The sequence below is a fragment of the Mobula birostris genome, chromosome 13 (genome assembly GCF_030028105.1).
Source record: "Mobula birostris isolate sMobBir1 chromosome 13, sMobBir1.hap1, whole genome shotgun sequence".
NCBI classification, from domain to species: Eukaryota; Metazoa; Chordata; class Chondrichthyes; order Myliobatiformes; family Myliobatidae; genus Mobula; species Mobula birostris.
The window spans coordinates 57,989,186-58,009,972 of record NC_092382.1 but is presented as its reverse complement, the minus strand read 5'-3'; the positions used below and the strand labels follow the sequence as shown (position 1 = coordinate 58,009,972).

At 44.7% G+C, this 20,787-nt stretch overlaps 1 protein-coding gene, 1 long non-coding RNA gene and 1 pseudogene across 2 annotated transcripts; 2 read left to right on the top strand and 1 right to left on the bottom strand.

The window, feature by feature from the left end:
* Positions 1 to 20,787, top strand: part of LOC140207953 (uncharacterized) — a 43,924-nt pseudogene that overhangs the window by 7,174 nt on the left and 15,963 nt on the right.
* Positions 2,768 to 3,835, top strand: LOC140206873 (uncharacterized). The gene is made up of 3 exons (XR_011888413.1): positions 2,768 to 2,818; positions 3,521 to 3,610; positions 3,763 to 3,835. It is a non-coding gene; the product is annotated as an uncharacterized lncRNA (long non-coding RNA).
* On the bottom strand, positions 9,665 to 20,536 carry LOC140206872 (uncharacterized). Its single transcript, XM_072275136.1, has 2 exons — positions 20,508 to 20,536; positions 9,665 to 12,777 (listed from the first exon to the last, which is right to left on the bottom strand). The coding sequence occupies exon 2, from the start codon at positions 12,335 to 12,337 to the stop codon at positions 10,394 to 10,396; it is 1,944 nt and encodes a 647-aa protein (XP_072131237.1). The 5' UTR covers positions 12,338 to 12,777; positions 20,508 to 20,536; the 3' UTR covers positions 9,665 to 10,393.

Genomic DNA, 20,787 nt, shown 5'->3' with positions numbered 1-20,787 from the left:
GGAGGACAGTAATGGGAGGGGGTGGTCGAGTGCGGAGCGGGAAACAGAGTGGAGAGTTTATACTTAATATCTTTCAGAAAAAGTACTTGTTTAAACTTACTTGCTGCAAACCTATTATCCATACCCTGTACATTCTCAACCAAATTATTGATCGAGATGACAAGTAGCAATGTTCAAAGTTCAAAGTAAATTTTATTATCAGAGTACATATGTCACCACATACAACCCTGAGATACTTTTTCCTACAGGAACACTTAGCAAATCTATAGAATAGAAACAGGATCAATGAAAGATCAAGTAGAGCAGAGAATTCAACAAACTGTGTAAATGCAAATATAATTAAATATCAACAAATAACAAAAGCAATGGGGTGTAACGCTGGGGAACCCACCTAGGCCGGGCCTTGAGTCCAATAAACGGCCTCCCACCATTACTCTCTGCTTCCTAGCATCAAGACAACTGTGCATCCAGTTAGCCAGCTCTCCCTGGATCCCATGTGATCTAACTTTCCACAGCAACTTACCATGCTGAACCCTGTCAAAGGCCTCACTGATGCCCATATCGCACACAATCCTGGGACAGAGGTGTCACTGATCAGAGGGCACAGATTTAAACAGAGGACGAAGAGGCTTAGAGGGATCTGAAGAAGAGATTTTTCACTCAGAGGGTAGCTGAAATCTGGAACACACTGTCCGAGGTGGTGTGGAGACAGGTCCCTTCACAACATTACGAAGTGGATGAGCATTGAAACTGTCGAGATACAGTCGGCTATGAACCGAGTGCTGATAAATGGGACCAGTGTGGACAGTGAGTGGATGGTCAGAACAGGTATGGCCGGCCAAAGACCTGTTTCCGTGCTGTGTGATCCACCACTCCGGACATGACAAATTAACGATGGTGGCACCGCAAGGCATTGATTTCAAAACCCCTCACCCCTATCCAACCTGAAATAAACCAGACTGAACCCCTTTGTCACCACTGTGAATATCTGTTTCTGTCGAGGTAACATACAAATTGGTCACTTCTGCCAAACAACTGGCAATTGATGAAGTCCCTGTGTCGTCTTCCATTAATGTTGCTTCCTTACAGCAAAACTAACCCTCTCACTGTCAGAATCAGTGATTAAATCCAGCCCCAAACATTCTGCTTTCATCCCCGCACATTGTAACTTGAACCATCTCACTGAGGGTCTGATGGAGACACAACCCCTGCCCTCTGCACATGTGATCACATCTCCCCTGATTCTTACATTTCAAATACCCTCAGAATGGTTTTCTGATTCAGTCTGAAGGTTATGGTACATTCAGCTCGTCGTCAGACCTGACAAACCATGTCTTCCCACAGCTGGTTCCGCCTGTTGGTGTGTCCTCTTTCCTCCACCTCCAGGGAAGCTGCATCTGCACACAAACTCCTCACTTGAGACGACTGTCTGTACCCGTGACACAGGAAATCACATCACTGTCACTCTCCTGATACCATCCGGGAAGCAGTACCGCAACATAAAAGCCAGGACCAACAGGCTCCGGGACAGCTTCTTCCACCAGGCCGTCAGACTGATGAACTCACGCTGATTTGAGTGTGCTCTATATTACATTGTCTGTTTTATTTATTATAAACTATTATAAATTACTATGATTGATAATTGCACATTTAGATGGAGACGTAACGTAAAGATTATTACTCCTCATGGATGTAAGAAATAAAGTCAATTCAATTCAATTCCTGATTCTGTGTCTGAGCTGCTCGCCTCCGGGTATCCTCCGTCAACAAGCTTCTTCCTCAGTCACCATCTGTCAGATTATAAAAAACAATTAAAATGATCTATCAGACAGCTCCTGTACCCCTCCACCCCTGAACAGGTTCCCCTGTTAAAACTCTCTGCTCAGCCCCTTCCCTATTCCCTTTCCCTTTCAGACTCCCGCTGTGCCAGCAGATCCGAATTCACCATGTGGACATTTCTACCTCACAGAGGCTGTACAAACCCGTGTCCTTCTCTGATGCACAGCTCAGTGACCCCAATCCCTGTCTGCACTCGCAGCCCATGACGGTGACAGCTGTCCTAGACTCTGTAACTCACAATCTTGTAACACATAATCTTGTTCACAGCAAGTTTAGACAGTCATTAATATGAAGAGAGAATTGTTGTTTCCTGAAAGGACAGGCGAGCGAAGCTGTCTGATCCAATTCACCAGATGGTTCCATGTTTACAAGTTAATTTGTCCCGGGACCCACACCCACACCCACTCATAACCCCAAAGTAAATGTCAGCTTTCTGATTTATTTCCATTTCCCTCCGAGGGAAGTTGGGGCGTTTGTGAAGTGTCTCCTGCGGCCGGAGTCTGATATATTGCTGAGAGGTAGGAGGAGACTGCTCGGCCCGTCGGTTTGACGCCGGTTCCCCGGGGAGGGAGAGGGGGATTTTATTGAAAGGATGAAGACAGTGAGAGAGGGGGCAGACAGGATGTTTGTCCCAGTGGGGACAGGAGGGGCTCATCTGTGGAAATGTCTGAGCCCATGGTGGTGGCGAGCAGAGGGATTCACCACATTGGGGGGCAAACACCGGCAGACTGTTGTCCTGCAAGTGGGACCAATGGTCCGGGCAAAGTAACAATTATTTGTGTTTTGTTGAGATTGTACCTGGAATATGGTGTAAAATCCCGCTCCCCACACTAACACGGGTTATACAGACCAAAGAACAAACTGTCGGAGGAACTCAGTGGGTCGGGCAGCATCTGTGGAGGGAAATGGACCATCAACATTTCGGGCCAAGACCCTCCCTCTGGACTGAGAGTGGACGGGAAATAGTCAGAGAAAAGAGGTGAGTGGTGGGGATGGGGCAAGAGCTGGGGAGTGAGAGGTGGATCCAGGTGAGGGGGAGGTGGGAAGGTGGAAATAGTGACAGGGGTGGGAGGTGAGTGGTTGGGGCAACATGGGGCTGCAGAAAATCGAAATTAATTCCATAGAGGATTAACAAAGAGTTAGAGAGTATTTGTTATAGAGAGTGCAATGAAGATTCGCCAGACTGATCCCTGGGGTGTTGGGATCATCATATGAAGAAAGATCGAATGTGATAACCCTTTCATTTAGATAATCGAGGACTGAGAGGTGAACACATTGAAATGCACAACATCATTACCGGTTGAACCAGGGATCCCAGTCTCTGAAAAAGGGGGTGGACTGTCCGGTACTGAGATGAGGGGGAAGTGTCTCCACTCCGAGGGTGGTGAATGTCTGTAAATTCCCACCACAGAGGGCGGTGAAGACTCAGTGATTGTCCTCACAGAAAACAGAGGCTGGCAGATGAGTGGAGACCGAAGGGATCGAGGAAATGAGGATCAGACAGAAACATGTGGCTGAGATGGGAGAGCAGCCGCCATCTTGTTGATGGTTCGAGGGGCTGAATGGCCACCTCCTGCTGTTTCTCAGTGTTGCTGTCCAGTGAGGCCAGAGGAATGTGAATAGAAATGAGTGTTTTTAAACACAGACTGATTTAAATGAAACCTGCACATTTCCTGTTTAGGTCTGAATTGTGTGTTGGATCGGGATGGGAATCGAGCCCGTGACTCTGTGACCTGGAAGGAAAGGGACAGAGAAGATATGGAGAGAAAAGGTAACTATGTATTTGTTGTAAATATGAAATAATGTGGGAAATGCAGCGGATGGGTCGGACAGCATGTGAGGGGCAAGGAGCAGAGTCATCGGTTCAGGTGGGAGACCATCCACCGTCACCTGATCCCGTTTCCTGTTCACGTTTTCCCGCAGATCTGCAGCATCTTCCGGTCACTGCTCTACGTGTCCGTGTAGCTTCATCTTTCGCCCGTTCAGACAAGGCAGTGAGATCCGGATCTGTCACGTCCTCTCGTTGTGGGTGGACAATATGTTTTTATCTGCAAAATTTTCAGCATGTTTCATTCCACTGTTTTTACCTGCTGAAGTGCAGCCAATGTTTCTGGGTGTATGATCAATTTATGTGAGAATTTAGCCTTTTCTATTTATCTGAGCTTCTCATAAATGTGTACAGTTTAGTTAAGCTTCACTCCAGAATTTCCAATGCTGGAGTCAAATAGCTCCACACATTTAAAATAGTTTATTACATTTTTTTATGTTGTACTACTTACATAATTTAAATATTTTATATAAATATATATTTATTTTAAATCACAATTGTTAAAATCTATTGCTATAAATTCGGTTCTATTACTGCCACAGAGACAACGAATTTCATGACATATGCCGGTGCTATTAAACCTGATTCTGATATTGATGTGGGAGACCCACACCGGTCACCTGATCCCAGTTACCGCAGATCGTAATGCGAGATTGAAGCCTTTTCCATTTGTTTGCATTCTTCAGAAATGACAACAATTAAATTTCCTTCTGTGGTTCCAAAGCAGCTCAGTCTGTCTAATATTTCCACACAATTAAAATGGGGAATTTGTTTGTTATCATCACGTACTGAGCTACAGTGAAATTCTTGCCTGACGTACCATCCACGTAGATCGATACATTACAACAGTACATTGAGCTGATATACGTCAAAACAATAACTGTAACCAAGCATTATGGCTGTAGAGAAAGTGCAGTGCAGATAGACATATGGTGCAGGGTCACGTCGAGTTACATTGTGAGGTCGAGTCCATTTTATCGGACTGGAGACCACTCATTTGGCTTATAACCGCAGACAGGAAGCCGTCCTTAAGCCTGGTGGTATGCGCTTTAAGGCATTTGTATCTCTTCCCCGATAGGGGAGCGGGTTTGCAGCAAGAATGTACGGGTTGTGAGGATCTTTGAGAACACGGCCTGCTTTTCCAAGGCAGGGGAAGTGTAGGAAGTGTCCATGGAGGGGAGGCTTGTTTCTCTGATGTTCTCTGCTCTCCAAAGTTCTCTGCAGTTCCTTGCAGTCACGGGCAGAGCAGTAGCCATACGAAGGCGTGAAGTATCGACAAGAAGCTCAGAGACCTCGGCCTTCACCCTGCCTTGTGTAGCTGGATCCTGGACTTCCTGTCAGATCGCCGGCAGGTGGTAAGAGTGGGCTCCCTCACCTCTGTCTCTCTGACCCTCAGGACACATACCCCACAGGGTTGTCTCCTTGGCCCCCTCCTTTACTCTCTGTGCACCCATGACTTGTGTCGCCACCCACAGATCCAATCTGCTAATTAAATTTGCTGATGACACTACATTGATTGGCCTAATGTCAAATAATAACTTTCAATCGATCAAATGCCTCCTGACAGGGCTCGGTCCAAACAAACTTTTCACCCTTCTTCAGGAGATTAGTCAGAGGAAGAGCGATATCTGCAAAGTTCTTACAGAACTTATGATAATATCCAACCATTCCTAGAAACCTTCTAAGAGGCTTCTTACCAGTTGGAATAGGAACTTCAGAAATTGCCTGAACAGGTGACAACTTGCCTCGACCTACTACATAGCCAAGATAGGTCACAGTGGCATGGCCAAATTCACTCTCAGCTAAGTTAACTGTAAGGTTGGCCTGGGAAAGCCTGTCAAACAGCTTTTCTACTGCAGAGATATGCTCTTCCCAAGTGTCACTCCCTGTGACTAAGTCATCAATATAGGCAACTGCGTGTTCTAACCCTCAAATTACAGAATCAATCATTCCCTGGAATGTTCCTGGAGCATTTTTCATTCCAAATGGCAAAACATTGTATTCATACCACCCAGAAGGTGTCACAAACGCAGAAATTTCTCTACCTCTGTCCATCAATGGAACACACCAATACCCTTTCAACAGATCAATCTTTGTAAGAAATTTACCTCTTCCAACCTTATCCATGCAATCATCCACCCTAGAGATAGAATAGGCATCTGTTTATGTTACTGCATTTACCTTCCTATAATCAGTGGAAAATCTAACACTACCATCAGGTTTGGGCACAATAACACAGGGTGAGCTCCTATCTGATGTTGAAGGCCTAATAATACCATTTTCAGCATATATTCAATTTCTTGCTCAGCCAATTTATGCTTTTCTACGTTCATGCGATACGGCTGTTGCTTAATTGGTTTGGCTTGACCAATATCTGCGTCATGTACTGTGACCGTGGTTTGCTTGTCAAAATAAGGCTTTATCATATTTATGTGTACCACCTGTGTTAGTTTACGTCAGTCAGGTGTTTTAATAACATAATTCACATCATTACTTGGAGAGACTATTTCATAGGGTCCATTGAATTTCGCCTGAAGTGGATTCGTCAACATTGGAAATAAGGCAAGCACGTTATCCCCCACCTGACATTTTCTTTTGCAAGCCCACTCATCAAATTAACACTTCATTTTGTTTTGAGAAATCTTTAAGTTTTGTCTCGCTGGACTACAGGCTTGGTGTAGTTTATTTTTGAACTTCAAAACATAGTCTAACAGGTTAACATGTACATCCCCATCAATCCATTGTTCCTTTAACAAGGTCAAAGTTCCCCTCAGTCTATGACCAAATATAAGTTCAAATGGACTAAAGCCCAGTTTTTCCTGTACCGAGACACTTACTGCGAACAAAAGCAAAAAAGACAGTTTGCCTTCATCCAAGTCTTTTCCATTTTCTACACAGTATGTCTTAATCTTTGTTTTGAGGGTAGAATGAAATCTTTCTAAAGCCCTTTGTAATTCTGGATGGTATGCAGACGATGTAATTTTTTTAGTTCCCAGTTCATAAACTACCTGCTGGAACAATCCAGATGTAAAATTACTTCATTGATCAGACTGGATTTCTCTAGGCAAACCAAATAAAGTAAAAAAAACTGATAAGAGCCCTCCCCACAGTTTTAGCTTTAATATTTCTGAGAGGTATTGCTTCTGAGACTCTGGATGCAGTGCACATAATAGTTAGCAAATACTGATGGCCAGCTTTAGTCTTTGGCAATGGGCCAACACAATCTACTATAGCTTTGGAAAAGGGTTCACTGAAAGCAGGTATAGGCCGGAGTGGGGCCACTGGGGTGAACTGATTGGGTTTACCCACAGCTTGACAAGTGCGACAGGTTCTGCAATAGGTCACAACATCTTTCCTCAAATTAGGCCAGTAAAATTATTTCATAATCCTGCTTACAGTTTTATTCACTCCAAAATATACAAGATATTAAGAGGAGTAGATAGAGTGGATAGCCAGCGCCTCTTCCCCAGGGCACCACTGCTCAATACAAGAGGACATGGCTTTAAGGTAAGGGGTCGGAAGTTCAAGGGGGATATTAGAGGAAGGTTTTTTACTCAGAGAGTGGTTGGTGTGTGGAATGCTCTGCCTGAGTCAGTGGTGGAGGCAGATACACTAGTGATGTTTAAGAGACTACTAGACAGGTATATGGAGGAATTTAAGGTGGGGGGTTATGTGGGAGGCAGGGTTTAAGGGTCGGCACAACATTGTGGGCCATAGGGCCTGAACTGTTTTAGGTTCTCAATGGCCACCTAAGGGCATACTGTGGGGGAAAGTTAAAATTTCAGCCCAATAAACTTTAGGGACTACAACTTGGTGAACAATTGCCCATTCCTCACTCGCAGGTATAGCAGGTGGCCTCCACTTCCTCATTAACACTCCATCCTTGAGATAATACCCTACTGGCACTTTCTTATTCGCATCATCTGAGACAGCTGTTTTTTTTTTAAAGTTCAGTCTCAGGGTCTCAATTCTGTTCTGCTATAAACTCCTTCCTAGACAGGGATAAATCTTTCTCATCAGACTTAGTACCTGAATCCTGTTGAAACAATGAAGGCAGAAAAGACCCTTACAAGTCATCATAACCTGATCCCGATTTTGGCTGTCATAGGTACCAGAATCGTGCTGCACAGAACCGTCTCCATTAGCAGACTTTTTAGCCATACTTCGAGTTACTGTGCAGGAAGGATAAATGTTAAAATCCATCTGTGGATCGTCAGTGGTTGGCTTAGTTGTCAACTACACTGCAGGAACAACTTTACCATCTGCCCGGTCATTCCCTAACAGCAAATTACAAACGTTTGTAACATCTTCCACTGGTAAACTGGAGCATAATCCGATCTTAACAGGTCCCGAAACCAACCCTGACTGTAAAGTTACCCTGTGCAATGGCACAGAAACCATGCTGCCCCCAATACCCTTAATAAGATTTACCTCACCAATGTCAGTCTCATCACCAAACTTTAGAACGCTGTCTAATATAAGTGACTGAGAAGCCCCAGTATCTCAAAGAATTTTCACTGGTACCAGGGCTGACCCTTCCTTCGCTAATACAAACCCATCTGACATAAAACGATCGAATCCCTCTCAACTCGGTCAGACCTCTCAGTCCTTAACTGAGCCTCAAGAGAATGTTCAGAACCCTGCGGATTTATCAGTGCTTCAACTTGCTGATCACAGGCATTTGGGGCTGCCTCCTTTTCCTTTTTCTTCTTCAGGATGGAACAATTAGCATCATATGACCAGCCTTCTTACAATAGTAGCAAGTAAATAGTAAGACCACAATATTTCTCCTTCAACTGCTTCCCTTCATCCTTACTCTTGTCACTAGTCCCAGCTTTAATTTCCAGTTTACCCTGGTTATCCCTGATACTGTTTTGGAAGCTTTTACTCAGGGTAAATTTAACCTTATGAGTTAAAGAAAACTCATCTGCTAATCTAGCAGACTCCTGCAAAGTGGCAGCATCCTTTTCATCTAAGTATGTCTTTATGTCATCAGGGATGCACCTTTTGAATTCTTCAATTAAAACCAACTCTTTCAAGCTGTTAAAATCATCATTTACATTTTTAGATGTGCACCAGTGATCAAAACACACAAACTTCTCATAAGCAAATTCTATATATAAGTGTGGTTTACAGATTTCCTCAAATGTCTAAATTTTGCCTGTATGCTTCTGGGACCAACTCGTAAGCTCTGAGCACAGCCTCATTCACAATGTCATAATCAGCTGCTTCATCAACTGTCAAAGCAGAATAGGGTTGCTGAGCCTTCTCCTTAATTACACTTTGTGAGAGAATAGGCCAAGCCTCTTTTAGCCATTTTAAACTCTGAGCAACCCTCTCAAAATGCTGAAAGTATTTATCAACCTCTGCCTCGTCAAATGGAGGTACTGTACCAATTTAACTTCCTGACTGGCCTCAAACTTATCACTAGAGTCTAACACTAGACCCCTTTGCAGCAATCTCTCTATCTTTTCCAGCTCAAACAGCCTCTTTCTGCTTCCTCCCTCTGTTTTCCTGCTTCTCTAGCCTCAAACTGCCTCTGCCTTTCCGCAGCCTCCATCTTTAACTTTTCTAACTTGTACGGGAGCTCAAGCTCACTAGGTTTACTTTCATGAAACACCTCCAACTCCTCCGGTTTAAACACACCCTCAGATACATAATGCTCAGCTATTATCCTCTGCATCTGTGCCCTCCTCATTGTTGATTTCACCGGAACAAGTTTGAACCTTTTAGCAGTACTCAACAACTCAATGCTACTGACGTCCTCTAATGCCTCAGATGTTGGCGGTTCCAGAAATCTATCAACATCCATTGCTGCTGATTTTCCACACACAAATAAATCTAAACAGATTTCCCCAATGAAACTGATAACTAATCAATCAATACACCACCAAATTTGTTCATATCCTGGATGCAGGCCCCAATTTTGTTACGAATTGTAACGCTTTAGAAATGAACCAGCAACAATAGACTACACCTGGAGTCTGGTTTTAAGGTGAAAACCACTATCTTTATTAGTATTGACTTATAATATAGTAACTTAAGCAAGATAACAATAGTTAACAGTGTTACGTGTATATATGTGTGTAAATATAACTCCCAAACTATTGAGCTCTGGGGAAACAAGGCTTAAGAGTCTTGAGATGGTAAAGTGTGAAAGTTCTGTTCATCCACAGAATAGATGATGAGAGAGAGATATTTGTAATCCAGGGTAAATATCGAGAGAAGGCAATTATGTCGAATTCCACAGGTTCATGGTGGTAAAAGTGGAGAACAGCCGCTGTAGATTTTATCCGTTGTCGTTCCAAATCGACATACGAATTATCTCCAAAAGTGACTTGTCACAAGGCGTATCGTCTTCAAGTGAATTACCACACCACACCTAGGCAAGGGTGTGGTCTTCACAGGATACCCCAAATCCGATCCACTCCTATGGATCAAATGAGGTGACAACCACACATTCAACGTTCGCTGAATCGATAATTAACCCACCCTTGTGGGCATTGGAAAGTTCTAAACAGTGACCCTTGGCCACCAGTTCCCTTATGTCGATCCTTCCATTTTTTTCTCCTTCATCTCTGTCTGACTCTGAGTGTCTGTGTCCTCAGTTAAAACTAAACAAGCTGCGAGCGATGTAAACAAGCCGTAAGTCAGACTGATTCGCCTTAATATCTCTCTCTCTCTCTCTCTTAAGATGACAGTCCACAGCAAAGGAAACCCAGGGATTCATAACAACGGCCACTCCCCATTGTGAACTGACTGGTGTGCCAGTAGTTGGGATGACTGAGTGAATCCTTTCCCACATTCTGAGCAGGTGAATGGCTTCTTCCCGGTGTGAACCTGCTGATGTCTCTGTAGGGTGGAAGAGTGAGTGAATTTCTTCCCACATTCTGAGCAGTTGAATGGCTTCTCCCCAGTGTGAACTCGCAGATGTCTCTGTAGGTAGGATGACTGAGTGAATCTCTTCTCACAGACCGAGCACGTGAATGGCCTGTCCCCGGTGTGAACTGACTGGTGTGCCAGCAGCTTGGATAAATGAGTGAATCCTTTCCCACATTCTGAGCAGCTGAATGGCCTCTCCCCTGTGTGAACTGACTGGTGTGCCAGTAGGTTGGATGACCGAGTGAATCCCTTCCCACAGTCTGAGCAGGTGAGTGGCCACTCTCCAGTGTGAACTGACTGGTGTGCTAGTAGTTGGGATGACTGAGTGAATCCCTTCCCACATTCTGAGCAGGTGAAAGACCACTCCTCACTGTGAACTGACTGATGTGCCAGTAGTTGGGATGACTGAGTGAATCGTTTCCCACATTCTGAGCAGGTGAACGGCTTCTCCCCAGTATGAACTCGCTGATGAATCTGTAGTTGGGATGACTGAGTGAACCTCTTCCCACAGACTGAGCAGGTGAATGGCCTCTCCCCAGTGCGAACGCGCTGATGAGTCTGTAGTTGGGATGACTGAGAGAATCCCTTCCCACAGACTGAGCAGGTGAACGGCTTCTCCCCAGTGTGAACCCGCTGATATACCTTCAGTTGGGATGACGCAGTGAATCTCTTCCCACAGACTGAGCAGGTGAATGGCCTCTCCCCTGTGTGAACTCGGTGATGACTCTGTAGGTGGGATGACTGAGTGAATCCCTTCCCACAGACTGAGCAGGTGAATGGCCTTTCTCCAATGTGAACTGACTGGTGTGCCAGTAGTTGGGATGACTGAGTGAATCCCTTCCCACATTCTGAGCAGGAGAATGGCTTCTCTCCAGTGTGAACTGACCGGTGTGACAATAGTTGGGATGACCGAGTGAATCCCTTCCCACAGTCTGGGCATGTGAACGGCTTCTCCCCAGTGTGAACTCGCTGATGACTCTGTAGGTTGTGTAACTGAGTGAATCCCTTCCCACATTCTGAGCAGGTAAATGGCTTCTCCCCAGTGTGAACTCGCTGATGACTCTGTAGGTTGGATGACTGAGTGAATCCTTTCCCACATTCTGAGCAGGTGAATGGCTTCTCCCCAGTGTGAACTCGCTGGTGTCTCTGTAGGGTGGATGAATCAGTGAATCTCTTCCCACAGACTGAGCAGGTGAATGGCTTCTCCCCAGTGTGAACTCGATGGTGACTCTGTAGGGTGGATGAATCAGTGAATCTCTTCCCACATTCTGAGCAGGTGAACGGCTTCTCCCCAATGTGAACTCGCTGGTGTCTTTGTAGGGTGAAACAGTGAGTAAATCTCTTCTCACAGACTGAGCAGGTAAATGGCTTCTCCCCAGTGTGAACTCGCTGGTGTCTTTGTAGGGTGAAAGGGTGAGTGAATCTCTTCTCACAGACTGAGCAGGTGAACAGCTTCTCCCCAGTGTGAATTCGCAGGTGTCTCTGTAGGTAGAATGACTGAGTGAATCTCTTCCCACATTCTGAGCAGGTGTACGGCTTGTCCCCTGTGTGAACTCGCTGATGACTCTGCAGGTTGTATGACCGAGTGAATCCCTTCCCACAGACTGAGCAGGTGAACGGCTTCTCTCCTGTGTGAACTGACTGGTGTGTCAGTAGCTTAAATGACAAAGTGAATCCCTTCCCACAGTCCGAGCAGGTGAACGGCTGCTCCCTGGTGTGAACTCGCTGGTGAGCCATTATGTTAGATGACCAAGTGAATCCCTTCCCAGAGTCTGAGCAGCTGAACATCCGCTCCCCGGTGTGAACTCACTGGTGAGCCACTAGGTCAGATGACTGAGTGAATTCCTTTCCCAGAAATTCAGCATATGACAAGCCTCTGCCCGGTCTGTACTGACTGGTGTGTCCACAGGTGGGAAGACCGACTGAAACCTTTCTCACACACAGAACAGATGAATGGCCTTGCCCAGTGTGAACCTGCTGATGTACCTTCAATTGAGATGACCGAGTGAATCCATTCCCACTGTCTGAGCAGGTGAACGGTCTTTCCCCTCTGTCAAATGTTGGGCATGCCAGTTGGTCAAATGACTGAGTGAATCCCTCCCCGCAGTCTGAGCAAGAAGGATGGTTGTTTGAATCCCTTGCTCCACTTCTTAAATACCTAGACAGAGGCAGCAAAACTGGCATGCCGTGTTTGAGAATCCTGGAGCAAATTCCTTCTCGTTTTTAACCTGTAAAAAGATTTACAAATTCCATCAATGGGTGTAGGACAATATTTCAGATGAGATCACTTGAGTTGCCACGGTTTGATCTGGTATCACACTGTTACAGTGAGGTTCAACCCAAGTTGGACAGAGAAATCATCTTCTGTCTGGGCACAATGCTGGTATCTGGAATGACCATCAATTCCCTGACGCTCTTCCTGTCTCTATAAGAATGGGGCATTTCTGCCATCTCCAATTCATGCCTTGGCTCAGTTTGACTCTCTCCATTGGTATTATTCCCTGTTCCTACTGAGCTGCATGGGTGCCTGGCCCCACAGTAACTGAAACATTATCACGCAAATAGTCTTTCAAGACGTGCAGCTGGGATTTTCTTTTATGTATTATTAACTTAAAGCGCCACAGTTTTAACGCCATATAAAAACTTCCTGCCGAGATGAATGGTTGGTCCGCACAGCTGTTAAAAGTACTTAGAGTGATTTTTTGTAATATTTCAGGTTCTTGTCACAGTCATAGAAAGTTACAACATAGACCCTTTGGGCCACCTAGTTTGTGTTGAACAATTTAAACTGTCTACTCCCATTCCTCTACCATCCAGGTACCCATACAAACCTCTTAAATGTTGAAATCATGCTCGCATGCACCACTTGTGCTGGCTGCTCATTCCACACCTGGATAACCATCTGTGTGAAGAAGTTTCCCCTCATGTTCCCCTTAATGTTTCACCTTTCACCCTTAACCCATGGTCTCTGGTTGTGGTCCCACCCAATCTCAGTGGAGAAAGCCAGCTTGCATTTACCCTATCTATGCCCCTCCATTACAATCAAATCTCCCCTCAATCTTCTACATTCCAAGCAATAAAGTCCTGACCTGTTCAATCTTTTTTTATAACCCAAGTCCTACAGACCTGGCAACATCCTTGTGAATTTCCTCTGAACTCTTTCAACCTCTTTTACATCTTTCCTGCAGGTAGGTGACCAAAACCGCACACAATACTCCAAATTCGGCCTCACCGATGTCTTCTATAAATCAACATAACATCCATCTGTTGTTGTCAGTACTTTGGTTCATGAAGGTCAATGGGCTGAAATCCTTCTTTCCGTCCCTATCTAACTGTGATACCACTTTCAGTGAATTAAGGACTTGTATTCACAGGTCCCTTTCTACGACAACACTCCTCCATGCCCGACCAGTCACTGTGAAAGACCTCCCTTGGTAGATCATACCAAAGTGCAATTACTAACACTTGTCTGCATTAAATTCCATTTTCCATTTCTCAAACCATTTTCTCAGCTGGTCCAGATAGCAGTGCAAGCCATGATAGTCTTCCTCGTTGTCCACTACACCACCAATCTTGGTGTCACCCACAAATTTGCTGATCCAGTTAACTACACTATCATCCAGATTACTGATATAGATGACAAACAACAACAGATCCAACTGATCCCTATTGCACACCACTAGTCACAGGCCTCCAGTCAGAGAGACAACCATCTGCTACCACAGTGTGGCTTCTCCCAAAGACAGTGTCTCATCCAATTTACTATATCATCTTGAATGCTGAGTGACTGAACCTTCTTGAGCAACCTCCCATATGAGACTTTGTCAAGTGCCTTGCTAAAGTCCATGTAGACAACATCCACTGCCTTGTCTTCATCCACTTTCCTGATAACTTCCTCGAGAGATTCTATAAGATTTGTTAGACATGACCTACCGTGCACAAAGCCATGCTGTCTATCTTTAATCAGTCCACATCTATCCAAATACTTATATATCTGGTTCCTGCACATACGTTCCAATAACTTTCCCTCTACTGATGTCAAGCTCACCACCATATAATTTCTTAGTTTATTTTTAGAGCCTTTCTTGAACAGTGGAACAACATTGGCTGTCCCCCAGTCCTCCGGTACCTCACCTGACACTGAGGATGATTTAAATATTTGTGCTTGGGCCCTGACAATTTCTGCACTTGTCTTCCGCAGGGTCCCAGGGAACAACTTATCAGACCCTGGGGATTTATCCATGGTAATTTGCCTTAAGACAGCAAACACCTCCACCTCTGTAATCTGTACAGGGTCCATGAAGTCGATGCTGCTTTACCTCACTTCTATAGACTGTGTCCAACTCCTGTGTAAATACGGATGCAAAAAAACTATCTCCCCCATCTACTTGGTCTCCTCATATGGATTATCATTCTGATCTTCCAGAGGATTAATTTTCCCCTTGCAATCTTTTTGCTCTTAACATGTCTGCAGAATCCCTGAGGAGTCTCCTAAATCTTGTCTGCTGGGGGGCAACCTCATGCCTTCTTTTATTTCTTTCATAAGTGTTCACGTGAATTTCCTGTACTTCATAAGTACCCCATTTGTTCCTATTTACCTGTACCTGGAATGCACCTCCTTTTTATTGATCTGGGAGATGAAAGCCAAAGGGGTGACAAGAGTTGTATGGTGGGAGTTGGGGGTAGGGTGGTGTTTAAACTGAAATTGCAGGGGGAATAGGAGCCTGGATAACAGAACAGATAATGGAGGGGTTGTGGAAACAGATGTTGTTCAGACCTCAGACAAAGTCAGGAATGAAAAAGTTGAGCATGGTGCAGTGAATATGCTGAGCCCTGTATATTTCAATACAAGGAGCATCGTAGGAAAGGTGGATGTGTTCAGGGTATGGATCTGAATTATGACACTAGGATCTGGCAACTGTGGACTGGGACAGGCTGCTTTATGGCAAAGGTGTACTTCGTAAATTGAGGCCTTCAAAGCAATATTTTGTAAGTACAAAGCGGGTATGTGCTTGTCAGAATAAAAGGTAAAGACAGAAACTATAGGGAACCTTGGTTTCCAAGAGATATTGAGACATTGGTATTGAGCACAAAATGGAGTTACATAATAGGGATAGCGGGTAGGTTCTTATGAAGAATAAATGCAAGAGAACAAAGAAGAAGTAAATCAGGATGGCTGAAAGAAGGCATGAGGTTGCCCTCACAGGAAAGATGAAGGATAATCCTAAGTGATTCGAGAGATAGATTAAGAGTATAAGTATTGCAAGGGACAAAGTTGGTCCTCTGGAAGACCAGAATGGTAATCCATGTTTGGAACCAATGCAGATGGGGAAGATCATCTCTATTTACCCAGGAGATGGACACAGAGTCTATGGAAGTGTGGGCAACAGCATTAACATCATGGACCCTGTACAGATTAAAAGAGGAGATGTTTGCTATCATGAGGCAGATTAGGGTGGATAAATCTCCAGGGCATGACAAGGTGCTCCCTCGGTCTCTACAGGAGGTAAGTGCAGAAATTGTCGGGGCCCCTAGCAGAGATAATTAAATCATCCTTGGTGATAGGGGGAGGTACCAGAGGATTGGAGAACCGCCAATGTTGTTTTGCTGTTTAACATAGGAATGAGAAATCTACAACATATTGTAGGCCCTCCGGCCCACAATGTTCTGCCAATCCTCATACCTACTCTAGAAACTGCCTGAAATTTCCCTAAATCATAGCCCTCTATTTTTCTAAGCTCCATGTACCTATCCGAGTCTCTTAAAAGACGCTATTGTATCTGCCTCTACCACCGCTGCTGGCCGTGCATTCCATGCATCCACTACTCTCTGTGTGCAAAACTTACCCCTGACATCCCATTGGTACATATTTTCAAGCACCTTAACACTGTGCCCCATCGCGTTAGCCATTTCAGCACTGGGAAAAAGCCTCTGGCTATCCACATGATCAATACCCCTCATCATCTTCTACACGTAAAAAACGCTCTAAACATAAACAAGGAAATTATACATTGCTCTGAGGATTTGTTGGAAGTATACACAATTATGAAGGTAGAGATAGGGTAAACGCAGCAGGCTTTTTCCACTGAGGTTGGGTGGGACAACAACTGGAGGTCATGGGTAAGTGAGGAAGGTGAAAAGTCAAGGGGAACATGTGGAAAAACTCTTCACTGAAATGCTCGTGACAGTGTGGAATGAGATGCCAGCACAAGTGATTCATGCCAGCTCGATTTCACCATTTAAGAGAAGTTTGGATAGGTACCTGGATGGTAGGGGTATGGAGGGCTGTGGTCCCAGTGTAGGACATTGCATTAGAGTTTAAGTATTTTTGGCATTGTCTAAATGGGCTTAATGGCCTGTTCCATGGAACTTCTCCATGTCCCCATGACAGAGAAGCTGGCCAAACTTGATTGGAAGGGAAACTGGTAGGAATGACAACAGAGCAGCAATGGCTGGAGTTTCTGGGAGCAATTTGGGAGCTGAGTGATCGATACATCCCAAAGAAATGGAAGCATTGTAAAGGCAGGAGGACACAACCATGGCTGAAATGAGAAGCCAAAGCCAACATAAAAGCCAGAGAGGGCAAATAATAGAACAAAAACTATTGCAAAGATTTTTAAAACTTACAGAAGACAACTAAAAAAAAAAAAATGAGATATGCTCAGGGCATTGAATTATGATTTGTAACCATTAATGTTTCTTGGTTGCACCCAAAAGTCTGAGGCATTTAGAGGAACAAGATATCCAGGGCCTCAATATCTCTTGAAAATCAGGGACCCCTGCACCAGTGACCTTTCAACTTTTAATTTGGCAGGCACACACAAACTCTGCACATTCAAGATTGCACTTCTGAAGAATTCCCACTTACCAAGTACTCCTTTGCCAGAAAACAGCCTGTCACAAACCGCACTTGTCAGATCCTTTCTGATACCATTAAAATTGACCTTTCTCCAATTTACAATCTCAACCCGTGGTCCTGACTTCTCTTTTTCCATATTTACTTTAAATCTCATGGCATTATGATCACTAGATACAAAGTGTTTCCATACACTAATTTCCATCACCAGCCCTGGATCATTTCCTAACAGCTTATTGCACACTTCTACATTGGGAACTCTACATGCTGATTGAGGACACAATTGACAAACTCTACCCCAGCTAGACCTTTGACAGTATGGGAGACCCAGTTAATATTTGGAAAGTTAAAATTGCTTACTATATCAATATTTGTTTCTTGGCATATTCTGCAATCTCTCGACAAATCTGTTCCTCTAGATCCTTCCTGATACCATCAAAATTAACCTTTCTCCAATTTAGAATCTCAACTCATGGTCTAGACCTCTCTTTTTCCATAATTACTTTAGATCTAATAGCATTATAATCACTAATTTCTGTCACCAGCCCTAATTAGGGGCACATTTGACAAACTCTACCCCATCTAGTCCTTTTAAGTATGGGAGTCCCAGTCAACATATGGAAAGTTATAATCACTTACTGAATCCACCTTTGTTTCTTGGCATGGGGTGCAATCTCTCTAGAAATGTGTTCCTCTAAATCCCTCAGACTGTTGGGTGCAACCAAGTCCCAGTAATGGCTACAATATCATGATTCCCTGTCCTGAGCTCATCTGGCTTTCCTATGACGTTTCCTGCATTGTGATATACACAGCTCAGCACATTCATCACACCATGCTCAACCATTTGATTGCTGACTTTGTCTGAACAACATCTGTCTGGGTGTAAAGAAAGCACCCTCTCCCTCAATGTCACAAAAACAAAGGAGCTGATTGTGGATGACGGGAGGACTGGAGACAGGGTAACCCCTATGGGCATCAATGGATCTGGGGTTGAGAGGGTGAACAGTTTTAAGTTCCTCGGCATAAACATCACCAAGGATCTCACATAGTCTGTACATACCCGCTGTGTGTCATGTGGCTGTGCGCCTCTTCCACCTCAGATGCTTGATGAAGTTTGGTATGGAAGATCTTTCTACCGGGGCACAATTGAGAGCATCCTGACTGGCTGCATCACTGCCTGGTATGGGAACTGTACTTCCCTCAATCGCAGGACTCTGCAGAGAGTGGTGCGGACAGCCCAGCGCATCTGTAGACGTGAACTTTCCACTATTCAGGACATTTACAGAGTCAGGTGCGTAAAAAAGCCCGAAGGATTATTGGGGACCTGAGTCACCCCAACCACAAACTGTTCCAGCTGCTACCATCCAGGAAACGGTACCACAGCATAAAAGCCAGGCCCGACAGGCTCCGGGACAGCTCATTCCACCAGGTCGTCAGACTGATTAATTCATACTGATGCAATTGTATTTCTATGTTTTAATGACTGTCCTATGTACTATTTATTATAAATTACTAGAAATTACACATTGCACATTTAGATAGAGAAGTAATGTAAAGATTTCTACTCCTCATGTTAATTAAAGATGCATGTCATTTCAATTCACCCTCTCCACTATCTGTTCTGGCATTCTGACTCCAATCCCCTCTGCAAATTTAGTTTAACCACCATCCCCCCTCCCCCACCACACACTAGCACTAGCAAGCCTTACCACTAGGATATTTGATCTCTGCTAACAAATCCCCTATCAGCTCTTTGACACTCCCCTGCCAGGTTATCCCCCCCCCCCCCAACAGTTTCTAAAGTGTTGTTGTGTGGGATGGCAACAAGAGTACTCTGCAATGGCTAATTAACCTCATTTGCCTTCCTGACTCTCACCCAGATTCCTGTGGGTGAGAATTCACCTCTCTTCATGTCATATCTATCACCCTCACCAACTCCTGGATGATCTGGAATTCAAACATTTCCAGCTCCAACTCCCTAACGTGCGGGGTTACAAGCTGCAGCTGGATGCATACCTAGCAGGTGAGGGTGTCAAGGACACTGGAAGTCTCCCCACCTTCCCACCAATGTCCCATCTAATTTGTAATGACCGGTGTGCCAAAAAATCTTGCCTGTGCAGTTTTTACCCATTGACAACAACATGTGCACACTGAACTTTAAATAGAGAGGTATTTATTTTAACAGCTAGCAAATGAGAACTTTGATCTCCTCTGGGTTTGATCGAGTTCATCTCCACTCTCACACAACCTATATAGCAGGCCTGTAGAGGGTTATGAAGGATTTTCTCACCAGACCTTTTGCACACCATCCATACCTGATTTGCTCGCTAAATGATGCTTTAAAAAGTCAGATTTCCAAATATTACTCCACTTCCTCCCACTTGCAAATTCTCCAGCAACTTTTGCATTGCCTCAATACACACAGGTAACACCAGTTTCTGTCTTGTACATAAATATTTCCCCTGAACCCTCCCCCAGGGGACTGGCAGCCAATGAATATGAAGGAAAGGGCAGTAGTCTGTCTCATTGGAGTCTGGCACATTTGTGATGTGAAAGCTACTTGTTGCCCAGGACAAAGGTGTTTGATATCATTATGTACCCAGAGAGAATGGGTCAAAACATGTTCCCACGGGTAGAGAGGTCCAGAACAAGAGGAGGTAGAACAAGCAACACACACAAAATGCTGGAGGAACTCAGCAGGCCAGGCAGCATTTATGGAAAAGAGTACTAATGCTGAATTCCTCCAGCAATTTGTGTGTGTTGCTTGGATTTTCAATATCTGCAGGTTTTCTCGTTTGTGATTGAAGGCAGAACAGAGGTGATTTTCTCACCTGCTGATGAAAAAGATTTTGTTCCCTTTCTCCGAGTTCCTAATCCTTGCATTTAGACAGCTGGAGCTCAGCTCTGTCTGAGAGATCCATCGGATCCCATTCCCTCATCAGCCGGAAGCTCCCCGGGGCCCGTGTACGGATCGTGGTGCTGAGAGAGAGGGAAGAGAACAGGACTGTCCCGGGATTACGGTTCACGGTGTCCGGAGCTCACAGCAATTGTCCCGAATTCGGTGTTGAAAACCCTTACCCGCAGCCGGGGAATATCTCTTACCTGGTGCCGATTTCTCAAGGCCTTTGTGTACCGCGCGCATGCGCGATATTCGGGAACAGCCTGTGCATTCAATCGGTGCTTCAGCGACGGCGAAAATTCTCGCAGAGCTTTCTGGGTAATCACGGAGCCATTAAAAGTATCTGCAAGCACCGGTTCCATGTCCATACCTCAGTAGTTTTTTTGTGTAGGAAGCTCGGCAGCTCTTTTAATGCAGAAAGCAGCTCCCATAAGCAATACACTTAATATCAACAAGCTTTCCGCGTGTCTAATGCCAAAGTAG

What these genes read in the sequence shown, in the direction of transcription:
- LOC140206872 (XM_072275136.1), bottom strand. Translation starts at nt 12,337, where the DNA reads ATGTTCAGCTGCTCAGACTCTGGGAAGGGATTCACTTGGTCATCTAAC.